At 37.1% G+C, this 26139-nt stretch overlaps 1 protein-coding gene across 7 annotated transcripts in view; it reads right to left on the bottom strand.

Annotated features, from left to right (window-relative positions):
- LOC105837286 (C-type lectin 37Db) overlaps positions 1-26139 on the bottom strand; it is a 109224-nt gene that overhangs the window by 5028 nt on the left and 78057 nt on the right. For 6 of the 7 annotated variants that reach the window (XM_028189293.2, XM_036285944.1, XM_028189294.2 and 3 more), the window contains one exon: positions 7229-7341. In XM_028189293.2, the coding sequence (XP_028045094.1) occupies positions 7229-7341 (113 nt within the window). Of the gene's footprint in view, positions 1-7228; positions 7342-22708; positions 24997-26139 lie in introns of those variants that run through there. The other variant, XM_028189295.2, reaches the window with a different exon arrangement.

Genomic DNA, 26139 nt, shown 5'->3' with positions numbered 1-26139 from the left:
TGGAATATTACTAACAATATCTATTATTTAATGCGTCAATACAACTATAATTATTGCACACAATATGATAGTAAATTAAATTTTCTAATGGACAATCAAATACTAATATAATAGTATTGTAGTAAAATTCAATGACAATTAAATAAAAAGATTTATTCTTAGACAATCTGGTTATATATTAAAAATTCTGAATGTAAAGGAAAAGATTTTAAACATGTTTTAAATTGCAAATCCTATTTTAAATTATAATATTAATATTATTACAAAAAGCGAAATCTTTTTCTTTGATTAAAATTTTTCGTAAAATATGCAAAAAACTGCACACTTTTTAACATATTTGAAATTTAAGATTTTATCGCTTTCGAAAACAGTCACATCTATCTTATGTTTACCCAAGTGAAATTATCAACTCAGTGCTATTTAACTTGCCTCGGACTGTTTACAATCACAGATATTTTTTTTTTGTAATCTGCGTATCGCAATATATTTTACGAACTTAAGAGAAACCGACAAACATGATGAAACGTATATCAAGTTTGTATTTTGGTATTTCAATATTACACGACATGTTAACTGTGTGACTAACTTCGGTCATTCGCACTGCGTTAGATTTTTACAACTACGGTACGTTGCAGAAACGCAAATGCTCTGGCTCCATTGTCATTAGTTCTTTACGATCGTTACGAACTTCCTCGCGGCGTTTCGTTGTATTCGCGCTTAGCCGGCGACTATTCAAGTGCAAAGTTGGTCCTCGACTATCACACATCGTATACGCTGCTTGCAAGAGTTTATTTATAATATGACTTGATAATGTAACATTATCACAATATTATGCAACAAGGCGACACATTCCTCTCTGCGATAACTAAATCAGATTACAACGAAAAGTCATAGAAACGCAGTCCGCGTGTGTCGCTATTTGCGGCTCTATTCGTCATCTTCAAAGTTTCTTATCAGCATAATTAGGACGCATAATACACATTTACGAAAGACTAGATTATCCGCTTGAAATTCCGTAAGAACGACTACGCGGCTGATATGAAACACGTGTACGTAGCAACTTCTGCAAAGTACACATATAGTGCGCGACTTTCAGCACATCCTGTATATTTTGATAATTCGACAAGTTATCGCAGTATTATGTCGGGCAAAATTTTGCAATAATATTACCGTTAGTCAATTCAAAGTTGTCGAATGTACACTGTGAAAACTTTTTTTTAAATTAAAATTACTATTTTTAAAAATTACTATTATAACGGGCAATTTTGAAATCCATTATAATAGGGGTAAATTTTTGCGTGTTTATAAATTTGTAGTACACAAGTATAAATTATTTAATTTGTAATAAATTTGTTTATAGTGTAAAAAACATAAGTGTAAAAAAATAAATTATGAAATTATTGTAAAATTCATGACACATAAAAACTTACACCTATTATAGTCAATTATAGTAGGCCCCAAATTATCTATTATAATGGGTGTAATTTTACACAAATTTTTTACAGTGTGTACCGTACACGTGCAATGTTTAAGAGAAGTGATTGTACGCAATTTAGCGAGAATTTTGCGTATTCTGCTTGTTTTGTGAAACTTAATGAATCTTTACGGATCTTAAACGCTATGCTAATTAAAGTTTGCTTGAATTAACATCGTTGGTAATTAACACCGTTGGTAGCTAAAGCTTATGTATATTAGTCTTAACTACAAACTGATCTCCATGTTAACATAATAGGAACGAACTCGGAGTTGATATACGAGTATATATAAATAAAAATTTAATTAACTTAGCTTAATTAAAATGTTCTGTTAATTAGTTTTTTAATTACTAATTACTAAGAAATACAAAATTTTAAAATAATTTTGCGCAAAAAGAGTAAGATAAAAATTTCCACTTTTAAAAAAAGAATATTTTAACTTTTATAGGATTTATCTTTTTAACTTGCATTTCACCATCACATAACTATAAAATACTTTTGTGTTACGAATTATGTTTATCATATTTAATCTTGCAATATTATTATTGCGACAGTTCTTTTCCATTCTATTTCATAATTAAATATTACCATTTGTTGTTTCAATATTTGCGTATAGCGTATGTCGTTTGTCTTTCACTCATGCACGCACTTAGCATTTTGAGAAAGAATTTCTTCAAGAGCATGACAAATATTGTCTCTCGTTCCGTCAACGTCAACGGTACCGAATTTCGCCGTTGCTTTCGCGTTGCTCTTTCGACGATACGTCCGGTGTATACGGTGAGGCAAGGTGGAACGCGAAGGACGCGAAAAATCGAGTGTAACCCACCGGGAATGCAAATAAAGCGCAATAAATAGAGCGCCGTTGCGATTGCACCGGCGCGGCGCGGCGGTGCGACCCGACACGACGGCGTTACATTACCGCTGCATTCCCTTTACGCTCGAATCTCGCAGCGAGCGCTCTCCTATGCCGCTACGAAACGTCGGCACGAACCCGTCGTTACTCGTGCACGATGGCCTCGCTTAAGCTCGGTCTATGTTCCCTAAACGAAACAGCAATCGTACGTGACGATCAATGGCAAGCTATTGGCTTTTCAGTTTCCGAATACTGTTTCAGGATACACAGCACAAGGATAGAAAATGAAGATTAAAGGGAAAGTAATTAAAAGATAGGAATATGTATTTTTTCTGCAAATCAAAAAACACATTTGCTTCTTCTGGCATCTACCAAAAAAAAAAAAAAAACCAAGCAAAATTTGGAACTGGTATTGCTACTGTAAAAATAAAATGATTGATAGTGTGACTACATCGAAGGAAGGGATAGCAGATAATTTCACGATTATTAAACGTTCTCGTTTATTCAATAAGAGTTATTAATATACTTCAAAAGAAAGTTGAATTACTTTTTAATAGATATAATTTTTTGCGCTTCTATGTACTTAACTACATTTTCTTCTTTTAATGATGAATAATTTACAATAAACTTTATTTCTTAATTATCCCATCTAAAAAAGGCATGTAAAGTCGATTGCTCGCATTTCTCGAAGATCATTGTTGTCGCTTTTCCGCGATGCCAATTGGTTCTCTCGCTGCGCTTACTTCGTGTTGCAAGAGTAGCTGTCATTGCAATTGAATTTTGACAGCTGTCAAATTTGTATAAATATTATCTATACATTTGTTGTAATTTATTTTTAAAAGGTAAAAAATAAAAAGTTAAGTAGCGCGCGCGAAGCACGGGTCTGTGGTGTCTAGTGGTATATAAACTTGAAATATTTTTTATATTCTTTGATAATAATGGTATAAATATTTATTTTAAATATTTTTATAAATGTTTATCATAATTTTTTTAATACCTAACAAACTCAGACATAAAAATATGTACAAATAATTTAGCTTCTGAAACGGACCAATCTCCAATTTAGTTCAAATTTTGGAAATTTCATTTAGTGAAAAAAAACATATGCAAGGATTTTTGGCGACTCAAAAAAAATTTTTTTAAATGTCGGTAAGGAAATCTATAATTTGTAGACAAAAATTTAAATGTGTGTGTGTGTGTGTGTTTGTGTGTGACCACAGCGAAGCAATGTCTTTGTTTACTTTTTTTATGGGAGTACTTGTAAAATGAGTAAGTGTTAATTCCGTTACCAGACATTGTATTGAAAACCTGCAAACACATGTGAACTTTACTTCGTTTGCAGTGTGCACATGGGTTAACGACTTGAATGGGGTGCGTGCGTGAGTGAGTAAATAAGTGAGTGAGCCGGGAGTAAGCCGGAAGTGAGCGAGGAGTGAGCCAGGAGTGAGCCGGGAGTGAGCCGGGAGTGAGCGAGGAGTGAGCGAAGAATGAGCCAGGAGTGAGCCGGGAGTAAGCCGGGAGTGAGCGAAGAGTGAGCCGGAAGTGAGCCAAGAGTGAGCCAGGAGTGAGCCAGGAGTGAGCCAGGAGTGAGCCAGGAGTGAGCCAGGAGTGAGTGAGTGAGTGAGCGAAGAGTGAGCGAGGAGTGAGCGAGGAGTGAGCCGGGAGTGAGTCAGGAGTGAGCGAGGAATGAGCCGGGAGTGAGCGAGTGAGTGAGCGAGGAGTGAGCAAGGAGTGAGCGAGGAGTGAGCCGGGAGTGAGCGAGGAGTGAGCGAGGAGTGAGCCGGGAGTGAGCGAGTGAGTGAGCGAGGAGTGAGCCGGGAGTGAGCGAGGAGTGAGCCGGGAGTGAGCAAAGAGTGAACCAGGAGTGAGCGAGTGAGTGAGCGAGGAGTGAGCCGGGAGTGAGCCGGGAGTGAGCGAGTGAGTGAGTGAGGAGTGAGCAAGGAGTGAGCCGGGAGTGAGCCGGGAGTGAGTCGGGAGTGAGCCAAGAGTGAGCCGGGAGTGAACCGGGAGTAAGCCAGGAGTGAGTCGAGAGTGAGCCGGGAGTGAGCCGGGAGTGAACCGGGAGTGAGCGAGGAGTGAGCCGGGAGTGAGCAAAGAGTGAACCAGGAGTGAGCGAGTGAGTGAGCGAGGAGTGAGCCGGGAGTGAGCCGGGAGTGAGCGAGGAGTGAGCCGGGAGTGAGCAAAGAGTGAACCAGGAGTGAGCGAGTGAGTGAGCGAGGAGTGAGCCGGGAGTGAGCCGGGAGTGAGCCGGGAGTGAGCGAGTGAGTGAGTGAGGAGTGAGCCGGGAGTGAGCGAGGAGTGAACCAAGTGAGCGAGTGAGTGAGCAAGGAGTGAGCCGGAAGTGAGCGAGTGAGTGAGCGAGGAGTGAGCCGGGAGTGAGCGAGGAGTGAGCCGGGAGTGAGCAAAGAGTGAACCAGGAGTGAGCGAGTGAGTGAGCGAAGAGTGAGCCGGGAGTGAGCCGGGAGTGAACCGGGAGTGAGCCAGGAGTGAGCCAGGAGTGAACCAGGAGTGAGCGAGGAGTGAGCCGAGAGTGAACCGGGAGTAAGCCGGGAGTGAGCCGGGAGTGAGCCGGGAGTGAACCGGGAGTAAACCGGGAGTGAGCCAGGAGTGAGCCAGGAGTAAACCAGGAGTGAGCGAGTGAGTGAGCGAAGAGTGAGCCGGGAGTGAGCCGGGAGTGAGTCGGGAGTGAGCGAGGAGTGAGCCGGGAGTGAGCCGGGAGTCAGCCGGGAGTGAGCCAGGAGTGAACCAGGAGTGAGCCAGGAGTGAACCAGGAGTGAGCGAGTGAGTGAGCGAGTGAGTGAGCGAGGAGTGAGCGAGGAGTGAGCCGCGAGTGAGCCGCGAGTGAACCGGGAGTAAGCCGGGAGTGAGCCGGGAGTGAGCCGGGAGTGAGTCGGGAGTGAGCCGGGAGTGAGCCGGGAGTGAGCCGGGAGTGAACCGGGAGTAAGCCGGGAGTGAGCCGGGAGTAAGCCGGGAGTGAGCGAGGAGTGAGCGAGGAGTGAGTGAGTGAGCGAACTGGCAAGTGAGCGAGGAGTGAGCGAAGAGTGAGCGAGGACTGAGCGCGTGAGCAAGCTGGCGAGTGAGCGAAGAGTGAGCGAGGAGTGAGCGAGTGAGCGAGGAGTGAGCGAGGAGTAAGCCAGTGAGTGACTGAGTGTGTGAGTGAGTGAGTGAAAAAGGGTGCAAGGAAGGAAGCAAACGAGCGAACGTAACTAGATAAATATGTAGCTAGGTAGCTAGGTAGCTAGATAGCAGTAAGTATGCAAGTAGGTATGTATGTTGGTATGTATGTATGTAGGTAGGTATGTAGGTATGTATGTATGTATAATTAAACTTTAAATTTTTTTATTTAAAATTGCAGAAGACGTTTGATTAATGTAAATGAAAGATAGAGAAAATCAAATTGCAATTATTATTATTTTTAAAGTGAAAAGTCAAATAGCGCGCGCGCAGCGCGCGCCTGTAATGTTCTAGTAATAAAAATAAAAGACAGTAAAAAAATGTTTAATATTTTTAGAATGCAATTTCTAATAAATTACATGGAAAGCTATCAGCTTAGAATCACAGACGAATACGAAATCTCATTAATTAATCAATTAATACTTCTTTCATAATGCACAACGAAATCGACATCTATCTTGAGCATTCAAAGATATTCATGTCTTGCATCAAATAGGCATATCAAATAAACGGATTAATTAAAGCAGCGAGGGAACAAGTGGTATATTTGCTGTCTGGAAACTTGACTTTCACCCCGAAAACCGCCTCCTTTCCGAACTTTAATAAGTTCTTTACTGAGAGGAGGAGAGAAGCAAACATTCTCTATCGTTAGAAAAGCCACGAAATTCAGTTCGAAAAGTCGGTCATTGCCCGTCAACGAGCAAAGTTGTTTTGCAAGGTCTCGATTAATGGGGCGCCGGCCATTATTTGCTTGCGAAACAAAGAGGGTTCGTCTTCAGTGTGATCCGATTAAAGGAGAGGGTCAAGAGAGAAGGAGTAACTCTCCACTTCCTCCTTTCTCGCGCTTCCATTGCGAAAAGCCCGCTTAAACGAGGGCCTTTACGTCACTTCCACCTATGTTTAGCGAGGTCGCCCGGCCGGATCCGCAGCAACGATGGGATTACGAAATCCGTGTTAATAGCGCGTGAGTCAATAAAAGCGCCTAGGCTATCCGGGAAGCCGTAATAAGGGCGACTCTAATCGATACGATTGTGTTCGCGCGCGAACGGACACGCGTTTACACACGTCAGAACTAGGAATGTCACTCACGAAAGACCCGCATGAGATCAGCACTACCTGCGAAGTCATTGAGACAGAAGATACGTTTTAAACTTTAAACTGTTATAAATTTCATAAAAAATAATGTATCTTGAAAAAACAATTCCTACATTTTAAATATAATCACAAGTACACAAAGCGTAAATCATTTCTTTCTTTTTCAGCTTATTGTTATGATCCTTTAACATTTGTCATTAAAAAAAGACAAATCCATCGTGTTAACTATCCAGTTGTTTTAGTAAGGAAGCGTTATTATTATTTAAAATAATAACTATAAAATTTTTATTTATGTATGATTTTTAGCATTTAGTTTGGCCTTTGCAATTTGAAATCACTTTTACAAAGAACCCTTTCAACTTTCCTTTACGTGCCAAATATCTCGTTTCTTTTCAATGTGTTTCATCTTCTTCTTTTCATCACGCGAGCCTCTCCGTTGTAACCAACACAGAGTTGCTGTTATCCGAAAAGACCCTTACTACCCTGGTCTCCGGCATTCGATGCACCGTAAAACCGTCCGTGACAGCAAAGCCGGAAAGTTACGAGCTCGGAAATAATTTGATAAAGTCCGAGACCCAGGTCGGGTCGACGGTTCGGTCAGATAAATCAGCGTAACTGGCAGGAGCGATACCTTGAAGAAGATCCCCAGGTAGTATCTCTTCTCGCCCAGCTTTAGTAAAGGCATCGTCCATCTTGAAGCCGCCAAGCTGCCGCTATGTTCGTCTACGCAGTTTGGACAGTCGTCTGCAAAGAAAATGGAAAGGCTATTAATATCGATACGTATACTTAAGCGAAATTGATGGTAAAAGAGGTAGAATACGTGCATACTTTTTTCTCACAAGTTCACTTGGTAATAATAGTCGGTCCACATATTGGCGCGAAAGATTTACTCTTCGTATGAAATAAAGAGATTAAAAGAAAAAACGGTAAGAAAGGATCTCTTCCTGTCAAATAAATAAAGGCGATTTTATTCAACGACTGATAACTCGAGAAAGCTTACTCTCAAATTCGAAATCGGTTAGATAAAATATTACAGTATAAAAATAATATAATTTTGATACCAATCAGATAATATTATCTCTCTCCTCCTTCCCTCTCTCTCTCTCGACGCACATTATATTTTATAAATTTTTAAATTTAAGAATTTTTAAAAATAATTTTTAAAACATTACCTCAATAGACATTATAATAATTATATATGTATAATGTAAACTAAATCAATTCGCATCAATCTAACTCACGTCTAATTTATACGAAGAGAAACGGAAGGTACAAAGTGAAATTTCATAACAGCCTTTTCTCCGACTGCCGTTAGTTATCTTTTTAATCGGCAATGCAATCAGTTTCTCCGACTATCTGACTATATTAGGAGAACATAGCAATTGCGACTGAGGAGTTCAATTGGAATTGCATAACGCGGAAGAGATCATACATGCATGCATGTACATGTGTATGTGCATAATTGTGCGGTTGTCTCGTTCATGTCTTTACACAAAACAATATCGTCAAATGCCAAAAGCCGCGATAAAAATGTTAAACGTTTACAGAAGTACAAAAAGGAAAGTCTCAATTAGGACAAAGTATAATTTATCATCAACGGTATGGTAATTTTGCTGCAATGCGGATAAAATCTTATCATCTTTTCTAGTAAAATATGGACACTTATATATGTGTGAATGTCATGAATATTTGTAATAAAATGCTGTTGCATGATTATTCATTGCATTAAAAAAGTAGACATCAATAGACATTTAATTTATACGTATCAATGTAATATAGATCACATATAACTAAAAGTATTTTGAAACAATAATTGGAGCATATAAGTTTGTAATTTTCAAAAACTTTTAATTTTTATATCAATATCATTATAAACACACACACACTCGCGTTGCTTTTTTATATAGTAATTAATTATATTAAATTTGTTAATGTTGTAATATAGTGTTCGTGAGTATATAATGTAAAAAAGTGATTTATGAATAAAAATACAAATATAGGTTGTCTACCTTCGTAAATTTACAGCTGAATAAATTATATGGAACAACGAAATCCCATCCTCGCAGTATTATGTAAGGAAGCCGAGTTTCAAGCATTCTAGTAACCTTGATCAAACAAACGCGGATTATGAAGATATACAAACCACGCTTTGTGTCTTTCACACGACAACGGGTGCTTTCACCGGTTCACGCACTTCTCGGTCTGACGCGATCCCATTGGAAAGTTGTCTTACAACTTGACTGCTGAGAGATGGGTTGAAGTAAAATGCGAAACGATATTTTTGTAATGACAGCGGGTACGATCGAGAGTAAATAATTACGTTCACGCGGCAATAAAGCCGTCATTGCGCTACGTTGGAGCAGCTTAATGCGAAAACGCGGCGATATGGACCGAGAGTCACGGAAATCTCTGTCGCCGGAGGATGTGTGCGATACCTCGCGTTCGTTTGCTTTACCGCGCTCTATGCAGTAAGGCTAAGTTACGACAGTTACACGAGCGGTTGCGTAAACCGCGAATCTCGCTGCACGTCTCGCCGGCGCGGCGCGGCGTGGCAGGACGTGAAATTTCAGCGATGATTCTGTCCGTCCTGCTTACGGCACGGCGACAGAATTTCTCCGGCGAGGCTCGTTCGTTATAACGCACGTGTCACGCGCGTGCATGCGTGCCTGCGTCGCTCCGTTAATTGTCGTGGTAAATGAAGCGCACTTTCGCATAAGTAGCCGGGCGCGGCCTTTTTCGCACTTTCGTGCGCGAGTCACTTTTTTTTTTCGTTCTCTCTCTTTTACAGCCGCATTCATTTCGTCGTTGCGTTATTAACATTGCGTTATTCCTTTTGCATTTCATGCATTGCACGTAAAATGCGAGGTTGTAACATTAGCGCTGCATTCCGAAGGGAAATCGATTAGCAGCAACTTTTTTTTATCGTCCATGTTATCGACAGGCTGATGATGTAAAAAAATAACTAACAGCTTTTTGTTTCTGTATGATAGATGGTCTAAAATATTTCCTGAAAAATCAGTGATTAATTTATAAATAAGCTATATTGATTAAAAATATAATAAAATGGTAAAATAATAAAATGTATAACAACTTCGTACATTGATTCAATATATTGTATACAATTCGTCATTAACTATAATTGAAAAAAATCTATGTCTTTTTTGTAACACACATACATATACTATACATATAAATCTTGAAATCTTCTTTATATCTTTGCATCTTTTAATCTTTAAATTAACACATTTTATTTTCTTTGAAATTTTACGGTTTAAATAAAAAAAAAATAAATTTTTCTAAAATTTTTTACTTTAAAATTCTCGATGTAAAAAAAGTTCTCAAAAGTAAAATGAAGCTATGAAGAGATAAAACACAGTGTTCGAGAGAATCGATTCGTCGCGTAAATTGAGCGTGGTAATGTGGCAAAATTGCGTCGTGCTAAAGTTCGCAACCTTTGTAAAACCGAAGAAGATGGCAGGCAGAGTAGAGGACTTCTTGGTTTCATCGGCGGGCTAATTAGGCCGGCGTACTGCATATTTTAATAATCGCCTCGTTAATCTCCGCGCTGCGGCGTCAGAAAACATTTCGTCGTGTTAATATTCAGCGGACTTCTTAATAGACACCTCCGACTTTTGCTTCCTGTTCTATTTTTTGGTTCTACAACATCGCTTCTCATCACGCAGATTACAAGATGGAAAAAAGATAAATTACTTCCATTAGAGGAGCCATTAACGGATCTCGAGCTACCGCAACTTTTATTATTCGAGTTTTGGTATAATATAGCTTGAGAATTCCTCCGATATCGATAATGTGCCTACATTTTTCAGAACATTCATGTATGTTTTTTTGAAGACTGTTTTAGTAAAATTATTAATATATAAAATTCATATAAATTAAAATAATATTAAGAGGAAGTATTATCTGTTTTGCCAAATAATAAGTAATCTACCGTAACAACGATAAGAGCCATTTTCTGAATAATGCGAAAGAAAACATAATTGTAGCGTAATTAAATGTACCCCGGCACTCTCCGGTACTCTGAAAAATCCTGCAAAATTCGAGGGATTTAGGATGTGACACTGCCCTCGCCACTGTTTATTCCATAATGCACGCATTCTGCTAAATCCGCTGTTTGAATTTACAAATCCGCCAACGGCAATACTGAACTTAATACACGATGTACAATGTTGAGCGTGCTATTATACTTCTTCTATATCTAGAAAAACAAGAATATCGCGTCTGAAAGTTCTAACAAATTCGAATACTAAACTTGGAAATAAATTGGAAATAAATTAGTTTCATTTTACACGTCAAGCTTTCGTATTTTAAATAATTGACATTAAATAGTTGACAAAAAAAAGGTAAAAAATGTTTAATATTTATTACGATTGCGCGATAATTAATACAGTTCTCAATATTTTCACACAATAAAATTTTTAAAGAATTAATTAACTAGATAAACGTCAGCATTTTAAATAAATCATTAATCAAAATTAATGCTGGAAATATTAATCAAATAAATAATACATCTTTTATGAAGAATACAGTATTGAAGAATATTGAATGTAATTTTGCACGCCTCATTAGCGCGATACAGCGCTTTAATAGCATACAGATTAATAAATCATTTTCGAAACCTGCTGAAAACGTAACACGCGATTATGATTATATTAAGCTCACAGTCAAAAAAGTAAAATGATCCTTCGATTTTTAAAATGTCGGATTTTATCGACAGGCGATCTAAAGCTCGCACTAATCGTTTAGAAGAAACGACATAAAATCGAATTTTACGAGTGCGATCTTATAGGCGTACAATCTCGAAAATCGCGCGAATTAAAATAACTCAAACTGTAATCTTATAGTTCAGTCACTGAATCTTATAGTTCATTGAATCACAGTTTAAAAACAAGCGCTCACAATGAATGTTATTTTTAAACTTACACTATTAATAATTTAAAATATAAAACTTGATATTCATCTTCAAAAAAATGTGATAATGCAACCTGTTAATTAGTTATCGCATTGATAATTCTATAGATTGAGAAGAAAGACTATTGAGATTGTATCCCATCGATCCAAATTTATATGCAATTTTTAATAGGTTAGCTGTTAATGATTAACACATTATCCCAAAACAATATGCACATACTGAGCTAATCGGAATACTGTCAAACATCACTTGGCGTCATGTTATTATGCTTATATTAGTTACAGTATTGCAATCGATAAAAATAAAAAGTTGAAGGAAATAAAACAAAATGATAAATATAGTATATAATTTTTCACTGCAAAGTTTAGCATTGCTAAATGTATGTCTTTGAAAAAAAACCTAATAAATTATGGCTGAGACCCTAAAATAAAATCATTTTGGCGAGCGGATCGTTTATTAAGAATAACGGTCAGATCGGACTGTCACTTTTAATCGGACAGTAAGAGGATGTGCGGCTTGATAATCAGCCAGTCGGATGACCGACTAAACTTCACGAGAGCGACCGACCTTCGTTCAGCGTATCCTTGACACGCTTTCGAAAAGGCGACCGTCGCCGCCGCTGCCGCCGACGCGGGTCACGTTCGGCGTTCGTATTCGCCGAGGAAGATTTTGCCGAGAATAACGGACATGCCACATGTGGGCAAAATCACGGGGGCCACGTTACGTAAATGTCCGTTATGGCGCAATGCATACTGATAGGGTGATCAAAGCGAGCGGTCACGGATCACCAACACGCAACTGCACCCTAGAGCTGTCAATGCACAGCGATGGCAATATACAGTAACGTGCGAGGTAAATAGCAATATACTATGTCCATAAGGCAGTGCGCAAGACGACGACCTTTTCCACGTAAAATATTAAGCGAATAACACGTATGAACAATTAATTACATCTGTTGTAATTTTTATCATAACGCTATTTTCATTTCTGCTATCAATGCCATGATACTGAAATAAATACGTGTGTGAAGTTAGCATCTCAAAGTTTAGCATCTCATAAAAATACTGCAGAATTACTTGCATCCAGCATAGTTCTACAGTTCTTGATAGGTTTCAACAATAGTTTCGTTGAATTACGTATTTTAATTAAATTTTTATAAATTAGATGATAACTTCTAAAATCACATAATAGCATCTCACCGTATTTCGAATATACGACCACAGAGAAGACTAAATCTATAGAGTTCTATCGTTTAGAGACGTCCTATCAATAGTTCTGATGATTAAATTAATAAAAAAAAATTTTTTGTTACAAAACATACGTATATATGCGTATACGTCTGCGCACATGGATTTGGTGTAACTGGCACCTCAGATTAACAAAATTTATTAATTTAAAAAATTTAAAAAATATTTTTCAACAACTATCTTGATGGAAAACTTGTATTTATAGGTCTAGACATAAGATGCTGGTCGAATATCGACAGTTCTATTTCTTTTAACGCAGTTCCCATATAGATACAAACGCGTACAATAATTTTCTAAAGAGTTCCGGTGATATAAATAATTAAAACATTTTTTAAACAATTATTTTGCCCGAAAAATTTGAATTTTGAGGGCTAGACGTGAGATGCTGTTCAAATATCGACAGTTCTATTTATTTTAACGCAGTTCTCATATAGTTCCGGACGCGTACATTAATTTTCTAAAGAGTTCCGGTGATATAAATAATTAAAACATTTTTTAAACATTTATTTTGCCCTCAAAATTCAAATTTTTCGGGTGAGACCGAGAGAGACGGGGAAAGACGGGGAAAGACGGGGAGAGATCGGGAGAAACCGGGAGAGGCGGGGAGAGACCGGGAGAGATGGGGAGAGACGGGGAGAGACCGGGAAAGATGGGGAGTGACGGGGAGAGACCGGGAGAGACGGGGAGAGACCGGGAGTGACGGGGAGAGACGAGGAGAGACCGGGAAAGACGGGGAGAGACGGGGAGAGACCGGGAGAGACGGGGAGAGACGAGGAGAGACCGGGAGAGACGGGAGAGACGGAGAGAGACCGGGAGAGACGGGGAGAGACCGGCAGAGACGGGGAGAGACGGGAAGAGATCGGGAGAGACGGGGAGAGACGGGGAGAGACCGGGAGAGACAGCATCTCACGCCTAGCCCTCAAAATTCAAGTTTTCCGGGCAAAATAATTGTTTAAAAAATGTTTTAATTAATTATATCACCGGAACTCTTTAGAAAATTATTGTACGCGTTCGTATCTATATGGGAACTGCGTTAAAAGAAATAGAATTGTCGATATTCGACCAGCATCTCATGTCTAGACTAATAAATACAAGTTTTCCATCAAGATAGTTGTTAAAAAATACTTTCTAAATTTTTTAAATTAATTAATTTTGTCTATCTGAGATGCCAATTATACCAAATCCACGTGCGCAGACGTATACGCATATATACGTATGTTTTGTAACAAAAAATTTTTTTAAATTAATTTAATCATCAGAACTATTGACAGGATGTCTTTAAACGATAGAACTCTATAGATTTAGTCTTCTCTATGGTCGTATATTCGAAATACGGTGAGATGCTATTATGTAATTTTAGAAGTTAGCATCTCATTTATAAAAATTTAATTAAAATACGTAATTCAACGGAACTATTGTTGAAACCTATCAAGAATTGTAGAACTATGCTGGATGCAAGTAATTCTGCAGTATTTTTATGAGATGCTAAACTTTGAGATGCTAACTTCACACACATGAAATAAATACTAAAATAACAAGGAGGAAAGATATTCCATTATAATATTCCACTATAATTTTGGTGAGAAATTCTTTGACAGAATTGGAGTTTACTTCTTTATAGAAAATACGGACGCTTTATCCCGGGGATAGCGTTACGCAAAGTATCGGTTTCGATAGTAGAAATATCTTTGAGACTATCCGAGTGGGCTGTCCTTTCAGAACACCTTGCGTGACTCCCAGTTCTATTATGGATCGCAATACTGGCATTGCACGCCGTCGAAATGGCCGTATACGTGGATCCGATACCCTGTACAATACCCCTGAATTCGTGGCCGTACTGGGAGCGACGGGGAGAAAAAGCGACGGCTTGGGTATCGTTTTCGGCAAATGGAAGAGGCAGGTACACACATTCGGCAATGGAAAACGGCTGCCACCGGTTGAAATTGACTCGCAGAATCGCGACGTGGAAAAGCGGATGCGGCTTCGACGCGCGTCGTGACCACGTCAAGCGTGCAATCGGTATAGACGGAAACATTTCAGATTCGGAGAAATCTGCGTTTTTCTCTCCTTTTTCCCCTCTATGTCCTACAAGTGTAATTCCCTTCGGGAAACCCTTCGGCGCGGCGGAGGGTCTGACACAACGCTGAATAAATTCCGACTTTATTCGTGATCTGTTTTGAAATTTGTAGCTTACTTTAAAATCTGGCAGTGCTCTCTCATGTTTTATTTGCCTATTACTTGCAATTTTCTATTTGGTTGTAGTTGTATAAAAAAATTATTGATTAAATATACAATATTCTTTAGCATACCTTTAACAAATTCAAACGTTTTCGTAATGGTCACGAGTCAAATCTTGAGACTCAGCGTATTAAATGTCATAAACTAATAAGAAATATAAGAAGAAGCAGAAGAAGCATCATCAGTGTAATGATGACTTAAAAACGCCACCATCGGAAAGATACCCCTCCCCTTTAGTATTTCACCCCAAATACCGAGCTCTGTTATTACTGTTCCCGCCCATCGCCATATTTCCTTACGAAGCTCCTCTTTCGAGAGAGAGAGAGAGAGGACGAGAGAGAGTTCTGACGCTCACGCGCCCGGAAAATGGAGTTTACGTAATTTCATCAACGGCCGAGAGACGGGAGAGAACCCGGGTGAATACGGGGAGTAGGAAAATGCGGCGGGGAGAGAAATGCACATTGTCCCGGGAGGAGGTCGTCGGCGATGCAGCCACTTGAGAGGGAGAAAGAGGTAACTTCGGTTCCTTTTATTACTTCGCCGGCGATGGAGAACCACCGCGCCAACGGAGAAATGAAGCCAATCGGCTTCATCGAAACTTTCTCCTCGGCATGTTTGCGTGGAAGTGGCACTTATGTGTTCGTTCGTCTGTCGCGCCCGGCTGACCTTTTGCGGACGCCACGCCGGGCTAATTAAACTCCATCGGAGAAAAAACAGACGCGCGGTGGAAAAGCTCGACCCACCTTCAACGTCGCCGTCGTGCTTTGTCGACGAGTCCTTTTTGCACAGGGCGCGATAATAAATGACGCGAGAAGAGGAGCCCCCGCACGTCCGGCGTAACCTCGGTGACGTGGGTGGCGCAATGAGAAATTGCATCGCCAACTTGGCATCGTTCGGTTACACTTCCGGTTAACGATCTCAATGTCCCCTGAGCGTCGAGACTAACACGGCTCTCCGGAGTTGCAAAAAAAAGGTAAAACTATGTATCGTTAAAACTCATATCGTTGTATGTTTCAAAGATGACGAAATATTTAGATCATTTCTTCAGAATTCTTTTTACAGTCGTGTCAAATTTGCATATCATATAAAATTCCCCAAATGGCTTACGTTAATGAGTTAATGAATATTAACGAAATTGTAATTATGTCAAAACTAGCAAAAGCATTTTTTTCATTAAAAAATTATAATAAAATATGTAATCGCTGGAACTACACACACACACACACACACACACACACACACACACACACACACACACACACACACACACACACACACACACACACACACACACACACACACACACACACACACACACACACACACACACACACACACACACACACACACACACACACACACACACACACACACACATGTGTATATATGGTCAATCCATCACAAATTCATTCCTACAAGACTTATTTCCGACCGACTCTCGATAACGATGCGGCGACGCAGATACTTCACCCTCCATCTTTCTCCTGGTTACGTCACAAATTCGATATCATTTTACGGTCGTCGCCAACGTCCCACGGGACTTTAATGTTTCATTTTGTTCAGGTCTGTCTTTATGTGTGGCTATTAAAGCGCTCGTTTTTATATGGATTTAAAATAAAAATTATAATCAAACTAAATAGTAACAAAAGGAAAACAAAATTATCTACATATTAACCGATGAACAAGAAGTTTGAAAAAAGTAATAATTTTTTACTGTAATATTACTTAAATGTCTATTTGCTTGGATAAAATAAATTTTCTTTACAATTTTATCGATTTTCAAAACTCAACGATATACGTTTTGCAAAGTATATTATTAGAATAACAATAATAAAATAATTTTCATATTCTCAGGAAACCTTCTAATATTCTTTTTTGTTAAATTTTATTTTAAAAACTATTTTTAAAATAAAAACCATAATGTGACACCACTGTCCTGGCTGCAATGCATTTTACCATGCACTTTTCTCAGAGACATACGTCTATGTGTATTTATGTTGGAATAGCCCGCGACGATCGCGATATGTGTTCAAAATGATAACCGAACGTGACAAGAACACGTGGATGGCCACGTGAAATCGATGCAGGACGGCAAGCAGATCGAAAAGAGGCGCGGCAAAACGTGAGCAGACGTTCTTCACCTCATTCTCTTTCCATTTGAACTTCTTTCTCGTGAAGTTCTACACTATAACCTTTTCCTTCTTGCTGCTCATCTTAAGCAGAAAGGTCACAATAGGAATTTTATAAATATTCACTAATAACAACATTGAACAATATGAAAATTCATCTCATTATATGGTCATAAATCACAATATTAAAATAATTCATTAAATAATTCTTTCCTCTTGCTACATTCGTGTAATTATAATAATTATTATATGGAATTAAAGTAGTTACACAGATATTAATTAATTAACATTATCATTAGTTAATTAAGTCATAAATATGTAAATTAAATTGCTTCGTATCTTAAAAAAAAAACAAATAAAAATCTGCCATTTGCATAAAACGGAATTTATAATTAAAATGTCATGATTTACGATCTCATGGATTTGCAATTTATTAAATAATCATTTCCGTAATAATAATAAAATAATGTATTACATAAATTGGAATATTTCTTCCCACTTTTCGTCTCAATTTTTCAGTGCAAATGCAATAATATATGTAACAATTACAAGATGCATGTACAGTGGTATCAGCATATCCAACTACATTCTAGTGCATATGAAATAACACGTGACTAGGATGACGCTTGCAGCAGCGCTATTAAGAGCGTATTTCGGTTGTTGTAAGTGGTCGGAAGCAGATTATGATATCCTATTGTCAGACGTATAACCATATTTCACAGTGGCAAAGCACGTCGACTGTTGACGGCGTAATTAAACTGTGATAAATTCAACATACGCCATTAGATAATGAGTACGCCAGCTGGACCTAACGCGGGCCCATTTAGGCGCGTTCGTTTCGTAATTAATCCCGTAAACGCAATAATGCGTTTCGCGGTGAATTTTCCCACGATAGATTCACCACCGCGAGATTATCTACCGGAGCAAATAACGTTATTGCAAAACGATTTCTAGTAAATGATAGATGCGAAGTACCTGCTTTGATATACGCGCTGCACGCCGTTCGATTACGAAAAACGAGAGGATGGCCAATCGCTAATGGTCAGACGGGGATGCTTGCATATACATCAATTCTTAATTGATTAGCATAAAAACGATGTACATGAAACGCTTAAGAAACCGTGACATTGGTTAACACTTCTTTAAGAAAGAATTGCAAACAAATTAAATTTTAAAAACTTTAATATTTATATGGATATTTTAAAAAAGAAGGTAATATTTAATAATTTAAGTATTATAAGTAAAATATAGAATATATTTCCTTTAATAAATTATAATATTTAATTGCATTTTACATTACCGATTATTTTATTTTTAATTTATTTGTAATTCGTAATTCAACATTATTTGAAGTATTGTGATTAGAAACAAAAATCTAAAAATTAATAGAAATTTATTGAAATAACGTTACCGATTTTGTTTCTAAATAATTCCAAGATTTATTAAAACATCAGCAAAATTGTTACCGAAGTACATAACGTTGTCAAAGTTTCACCTCATCTGCATCTATATATTTTGATGTTCGCAGCAATTTGCATTTTCACAAGTGGCAAGGTGTGACGATTTCACAGTGGTCTGTTCAATACAGTCGGATGGCGTTATCTAATTTTGGTTTTGTTTTACCGTGGTCGACCACAAACCAAGCACACCGATGCGTCCGGCGGCATTGCAGCAAAGATCGGGCTTTCCTCTTGAAACCGCAATCAGGAGCACGTACACTTGTGCAAGCGCCGCGTAATACTCTCACCATCTGGAATTCCAGTGCGATAAAACAAAAAGCCTCGTTTGAACGTCCAACGGCACTGGCTCCGTTAACAGCGTCTCGAGTAATGTAATTGACGGCAGATAAAGCTACGAACTGCATTGGAATTTACTTTTTAGGATTTTTCAGAGGCCCAATAGGCTCTGTTATTATATTTCTTCTTGAGAAAATAACTGTCACACAGTTTGCTTTAATATTATTTTGATAATCTGGCGTTTATTTTAACGACGTTCTTTACGTGTGCAAATACATATACTATTATTTTATTAAAAAGAGATAATTTTGTATACGTTATTATTTTAAAACTTTAAAAACTCAAACAAATAAATATTAGCTGTAAAAATTTTTAATTGTTCAAGCAGATAAGAAAATATAAGTCATATATAAAAAAATAGATTAACTATGTATTAAAACAACTAAGTAAACGTAATTCCATCTTAAGCCATTTCAATAATTTTTTAACGAAAACGGAATGTTGCTTTTAACTGCGACAACTTTGCGCATTAAAAATTAAATTCCTTTAAGTGACAAAGTTCGAATAAAGAACGCGAGCCTTTCGTGAGATAAAATGCTACGATAAATATATAAATCATTAGCATAAGTTCCAACAAATTGCAAACATTGCTGTAAGACCCAAGGGAAAAAAGGGTTGAATAAATCTTTCTTTAACGAGCCTAACAATAATTAAAAATGTTTCTTTTGTAATGTAAAGCGTAGCATAAAACTTTATATAAAAAAATTCTTAATGATACAAGTCAAGGTATTTATTTTAAATAAGCACAAATTCTTTTAAATTAAAAGTGATATAAAGTACATAATATCTTTTGCAATAGATTCACAAAAACTTTCGTATTTCACGTTTTATCAATGTTACATGAACTTTATTCAAACTTCTTGCAAACAAAATAATGTCCTTAGAAAAAGTTTATCCGTGTATCCGTATAAAATATTGTAGAGAAAGGCAATGTTTTCAACAGACTTCCTAAAGCGGCCCCTTTACTTCTTGGAAAATAAATATTACTACTAATATTGTAAAAATCTGATCTGGTTAGATTAATAAAAAAATTAAAATCCATACTTCATACATTTATAATTTTTTTCTATGTAAAATCTATTAAAAATGGACCTAATTATAACATTTACATATAGTTTCGCTACATGTTGCGTCTTGTGAAACAACTTAAGATACCTATTTGTTTAATCGACAAAAAAATTACATCAAAGTGAAAGGCTTCCAAGAATCCTCGTATACATCAATTTCTAAATACTCTGTACAAATGACTTAAAAAAAAAGAAATAAAACTTACTATGCCAGTTTTAGTCTCAATTTTTCAGTTCATTTTTGATTGCAAAAACAATAATTATTACAAAATATAAACCAGTATAAAAATTATTTGATAGAAGACACTTTTCAGTTTATTTTAAATTATTTTTTAGAAATCTTCGTTCAAAAAATATCCAAAAACAAAATGATATACCAGTATTCTCTTCTAAATATTTTTTTCAAAAACATGTTTCTATATCTTGAATATGGTTATTATACATTTTAATCGCAAATACGATTTTTAGAAAAAATTATATACACATGTTCACTTTCGAGCTTACAAACAATATAAAAAATTATAAGATTCTCATCGTACTACTGACTTCTGCTTAGACTCATTGGGAAATTAGTCTTTTCAAGCGTGACGGGCGTGTGGCAACTCTCAAGTCTTTCGTGTGAGATAAGGCTCCAGGATATGCGTCGTTAGTCTGGAAGTTGGTAGAGGAGGAAACATTCGCGGGAAGAATATTGCGGTATAGAAGGTGAGGGAGACAGAAAGAACGGCATACCGAGCTCCCGTACAAGTGCAACGCCTCGTATAGAGCGAACGGAGAGAGTATCTCGTGTCGTGCTGTACTTCCGCTCCGTGAAGTAAATCGTGTGCATTGCAGTGCAACGGACCACCGGCGGCTGAGCGTAACGCGAGGCGAACCACCGGCACGTAAGATTATGAAATTCGATAGAATAACGTCATTGTACTAACTCCTTAATTGCCGCACCGTAAATTCCATAGCGGGAACATTCGTATGAAACGGGCGCACGTTACCGCGGCGGCGCGAATAGACCTCGCCAAATTTCACAAAATACGTAAGATTAATTAATTCGCGACGACAATATATTAATAATAAAGCAAACAAATACGTGATATACTGATAAAAGATCGTGTGTATAAGTGCGTTACTATCACGTAGCGTTATTTACGAGGTATAAGTGGACGAAAGGTTGAAGGAAAAGAATATTCCTTGGGGGCATGTACTTGATCGATGACTATGCTTCCAAGGTTAGTAAACTTACTGTGATCACGGTCACACAGCAGAAAGATCTCTGCTATAGAATCGAATCAAGTTCTGCGAAGGCAAAGAGGTCTCTCTTTCGAAATTCAGAAGCATAAAAATTTAATCAAGAAAGTCATATCTGACAATGGTATACGTTTCCAAACTCTATTTCCTAGTCAAGTTGTTTCGTCAACAAAATCTACTTTTTGTTTTATTAATCTTTTAAATGAAACAAAAATAGCGTATAAAATTTTATATAAAAATTATGATTACAAAAATATATTTTATATAAAAATAAAATACGAATATTAAAAGCATACGAGTATTACAAAATTATTTTATGATTTTGAAGAATGTTGATGTTATTCATGTTATGCACTATCTGAAGCCACGTAATGAATATTTAACAGTTTCAATTTGCGGTAAAAGTTAGAAAAATTATTCCAGATCGTTAAAGTTAGATGATTTATCTCTTACTTATGCATTTGTGTTATATATATTACATAGTTCTCGTTTTATTGCCGTTCTGATTTAAAATCGTGGATAACTGTGTTGCGTAAAATTAATAAAAATAATTAGCACCTTCGATTTAAACACAATCAATATTTCACATAAAACAAATATAGTAACGATAGACGTAAATTATTTCAGATTAAGCGAAAGTGCTACGAAAGTAGCGGAAGGAATGAGTTCTAGAATCGGTGAAAGTGCCAAAGAAAAAGTTAAAAAAATGTTAATTGTGCCGGATATGAGCATGGTTTAGTCTGACGAAATGTAGACGTAATGACAGTGTAACCACGGCTTCGGGCTAAAAGTTTGGTAGTATACATTTGTAATTACATAATAAAAACTACAGCAACATTACAATAACGACGACATCGTTAAGTGATTTACGTAATTTAATAACACCGTTATGATAAACGAGTGCTTCAGTGAGAGTACGTGCGTTTAATTCTAATTGTCAGATTGCATTAGATAATTTAAGGTGAGAAAAGTGAAGAAGCGACATTGAATATATTGTTATCTTATTCGAAACACGCAAGATCGTGTGTCCGTTTCTAAACCAATCTAAATTCATATTTTTAAAATATGGAGATTACGTGTTACAGTATTATGTAAAGTTATGCAAAGCTTCGTAGCACATAATCTTCATTTTTTTGCATATATCATAGCAAGTAATATAATGAATCTTGATCGGACAGCGGCAGCTCGTAACGCTGAATACGTGACATAAATACATTTTGCCATACCCACGTTTAGACGTTTCAGCGCGAGGCAAAACGTGAATTCTCATCGTTGAATCACGAAGGGATCGATTCATCCCCAGGATTACAATTACGGCGCGGAACCACTCGCCGAAATCATCGACAAGCCGTCGAAACCAGATCACACCGCGTCATATCCACAACACACCACTCCACCGTGTCCACTCGGCGTAGCCGTAACAACACCGGGGGCCAATCGAGAAAAACAAGTCCACACATACCGCTGAATTTTCCGGGCACGGCGTACAACGATCCCACGAAGAGGACCGACAACAGGAGTAAACGTATCCTCGTGGCCATGTCGTCTTGGATGTCGTCACCGCGAAATTGCTCTAAAGTCTAACGGTTGTGTTCGATCCACCGAATCTTCTCGTCTGAAGACAAGACCTCATGTAATCCCGGTCGATCGATCGGCGTCCTTGATGCGAGCGCGCGCGCGCGCGCGCGTACGAGATCGAGAGATCGACGATGCTGGGCCTCCAGCAGCCAGCTGGAGAATGTCGTTCGACCACGTGTACCCGCGAATTTCTCGAGAATCGCGGAAAAGAGTTACGGCGCACCGGTTATATGGTAGAATGTCACGCGATTCGACCGAGGAGCCAAGTTCTCTTTTACTGTAAATCCTGTCCTTGTGTATGTACAATGCGGTCGCGTATTGGTATGTGTGAGCTTGATGAAATCTGGCTATAGGGTCGCCATCGTGAATTCGGGTCGAGATCAGATACCGCCGGATAACGTCTACTGTGTTGGTGAAAGGTAAAGATACATTTTAGACGTAAAGTTTTTAGCAATAATTCTTTTGCTAGAGAAAGAGAGAGGGGGAGAGAGAGGGAGAGAGAGGGAGAGAGAAGGACGATTAAAATCTAATTTTAATAATTGGAATATTCCAACATTATTATCTTAATTATTATCATTTAGGTATTTTTATTTGTACGTTAATGCATGTTACTCAGCTACAGTTAATTAATGCTTTTCAAAGTACTTCAAGAACAAAGACTAAAGATGCAATATTGCTAATTAAAAATTACAAACCGTATTTTAGAAAAAATTAAAGACATGTATAAAATTACAAATAAAAGCATTGTGTTATAAACACACTTCTCTATAAACAGATTAAAAAGCTAAGAAAATGAACCTGTATTAAAATAAAATGTCCAGAACATATTTTTCCTATTACTTTTTTTGTGAAAATTTAGTTGAATTTATACCGGCTGATGAAAATTTATGCCAGAACTTAAGGAAACAAAGAACGAGACAAAAATTCTACATTTTCAGTCAACAAGCAGATTCTCTTGCAAATTATTAACTTGGTTTGTTGGATGTACGCTATATAACATACTGTTCGTTGCTAGGTGCCCAAGTGCATCGTCAATTATGCATTGTGCAAAATGTATACTAAGCTTAACTCTCCTCCATTTCCCACATATCAACACCGATGCACCTTCTTTCCGCATCCATGCATATACACATATCACACGTATATGTCTGTGTTTAACAGAGTATGTCGATCAGAGAGTTGCAAACAAAAAAGTGTACACACGCAAATATCATTGTACTTTCCCATAAAAAATGATAAAAGCACAGAATTAAATTTTGTAAAATATTTATACGTAAAAATCAAAATTACACACTGTTTTCGTCTTCCAGTTTTAATGTTCCTTTAATCGTTATTTTCAATCAAATTATTACAACAATGAATGTAAAACCAATTAGTAATAATTATATTTTTATAAATATAAATTTTAGTGTGCGATAAGGAAAGAACATTCTTGCATTTCTGTTACATTCAGTATTATTATATTAATAATTCTACTTTTTCCTTATGAATTATTTTTTTACATATGCGCATAATATTTGCATGTGTGTATGTACATTCATTAGCGAACGTGCTCCAATTTTGCCATGTTCAACGTCGGGGAAAGATCAAAAGATATTATTTATATTTGTTTTAATTTTCAAAAGATATTGTAAGATAGATTGTAATTCAATTATGTTTTACTTTTCGAGTACTTTTATCAGCGTACGAGAATTCCGTACCGGAACCTCGCTGGACAATCTTCCAAAACAACAATGAATTGCGCACAGGCAAGCCCTAACATTCAACTTTTCAATTGAATTCCATACTGGCCGACCTTCGCATGTATTCCATCGTTACTCATTCGAACGCGAGACAAACACCCTCGATCAGTATATTTTAGTCTACATGCTCGAGAAAGGCATGTGTCGTCAATGAAGGCCGCCAGAATTTGCCAATTGAAATCCTGACATTCCAAACACCCACGAGAAGATTTCTTTGTAATTTATATGCATTGATTTTGAAGACATTAATATTTTGATAATTTTTGCATATGTATGCATTTTCTATGTAACTTGAGATGATTAATCTTGCCATCGTTATAAATTTTTAATTACACATCATACGATAATTCCGGAATATATTGTGTGTTTTTGGACAACAAATATATATTTTATTAATTTTTTTAAGCCAAAAAATGATAATTATTTAATTTAAAAGTGTTCAATTAAAAAACTTTAGCAAATTAATTCTCGAGAAAATATAAAAAAATAAAAGCAAAATAGTAAAATACATATTTTGTTTTATAATTAAATTAATATTACTTTAATTTTTGATCGCAACATATAATATTAATTAGAAGCTGAATTTGAAAAATGCATTTTACATTTATTATAAATCTTGCTCACGTAAGAATAATAGGTAATCCTCTCTGAATATATTTTATTTAAATAAGGTTTACATAATTTCACGAAACAATTCTTTGCTTATAAAGCTCATCTTAACTTTTTATTTCCGTCATATTACATGGATAAATAATCACAGATAATTGAAATAATGCAGTCAGACAAATTAATTAAAACTTGAGAAACGTTGCGAGTTGATACCTTCAGAAGAAGATTCGTCGATTTAATTTCATTTTCTTGATACGAACGGGTCTCCTTTCACTGAATTGTAAATTAAATTTCTCAACCCGTCCAACCGGCACGCCCCAAAATATGCATGACGTGAACAGACGTCGTTTTTGGCAATATTTGTTGGTCTCAGCTCTGCGAAGTCGCTATTAGCGCAACGTTAAACGCAAACGTTATTAACACTGTTCGTGAAATCAATAGTATGATCCTAATGATAGCAATAGCAAACCCTATAAATAGTATTAGTGTAGAGTTACATTAATATTATTATTAACTTAATATTACATTAATATTATTATTACATTAATTATTATATTGTTTTGTTTTCTGCTATTTTCGCAGCTTTTTCGAGTCTGGTTATAAGTCCGTTAGATTTAATGTATGTCCTGCAGCCAGTTTCCGTATCCCGTGGAAACTGTATTTCCACAGAATTTACGTACATGTAAAGTTTTTAAATAATAATAAACACGATGTACCGTGCAAATGTGTAGTGACGTACAGCGAAGTGATGTGCAATTTACGCTGTTCACGCCGTTCACGGAGCTCGCAAACGCTAACGCTACCATCACATTACCTTGGAAGAATTTGTAGCGCGCAGTTATGACATATTATACTACCTTTCAGTGGCATGAGTGCATTTAGTAGCATTATCTTACAGCCCCGTGAACAGTCTCTAACGCTAAACAGCGATAATAACGTCTCCCCAAACGCGAGAAGAGCTTCT

Source organism: Monomorium pharaonis, chromosome 4 (assembly GCF_013373865.1).
Source record: "Monomorium pharaonis isolate MP-MQ-018 chromosome 4, ASM1337386v2, whole genome shotgun sequence".
Classification (NCBI taxonomy): Eukaryota; Metazoa; Arthropoda; class Insecta; order Hymenoptera; family Formicidae; genus Monomorium; species Monomorium pharaonis.
This window is presented reverse-complemented; position numbering and strand designations above follow the sequence as displayed.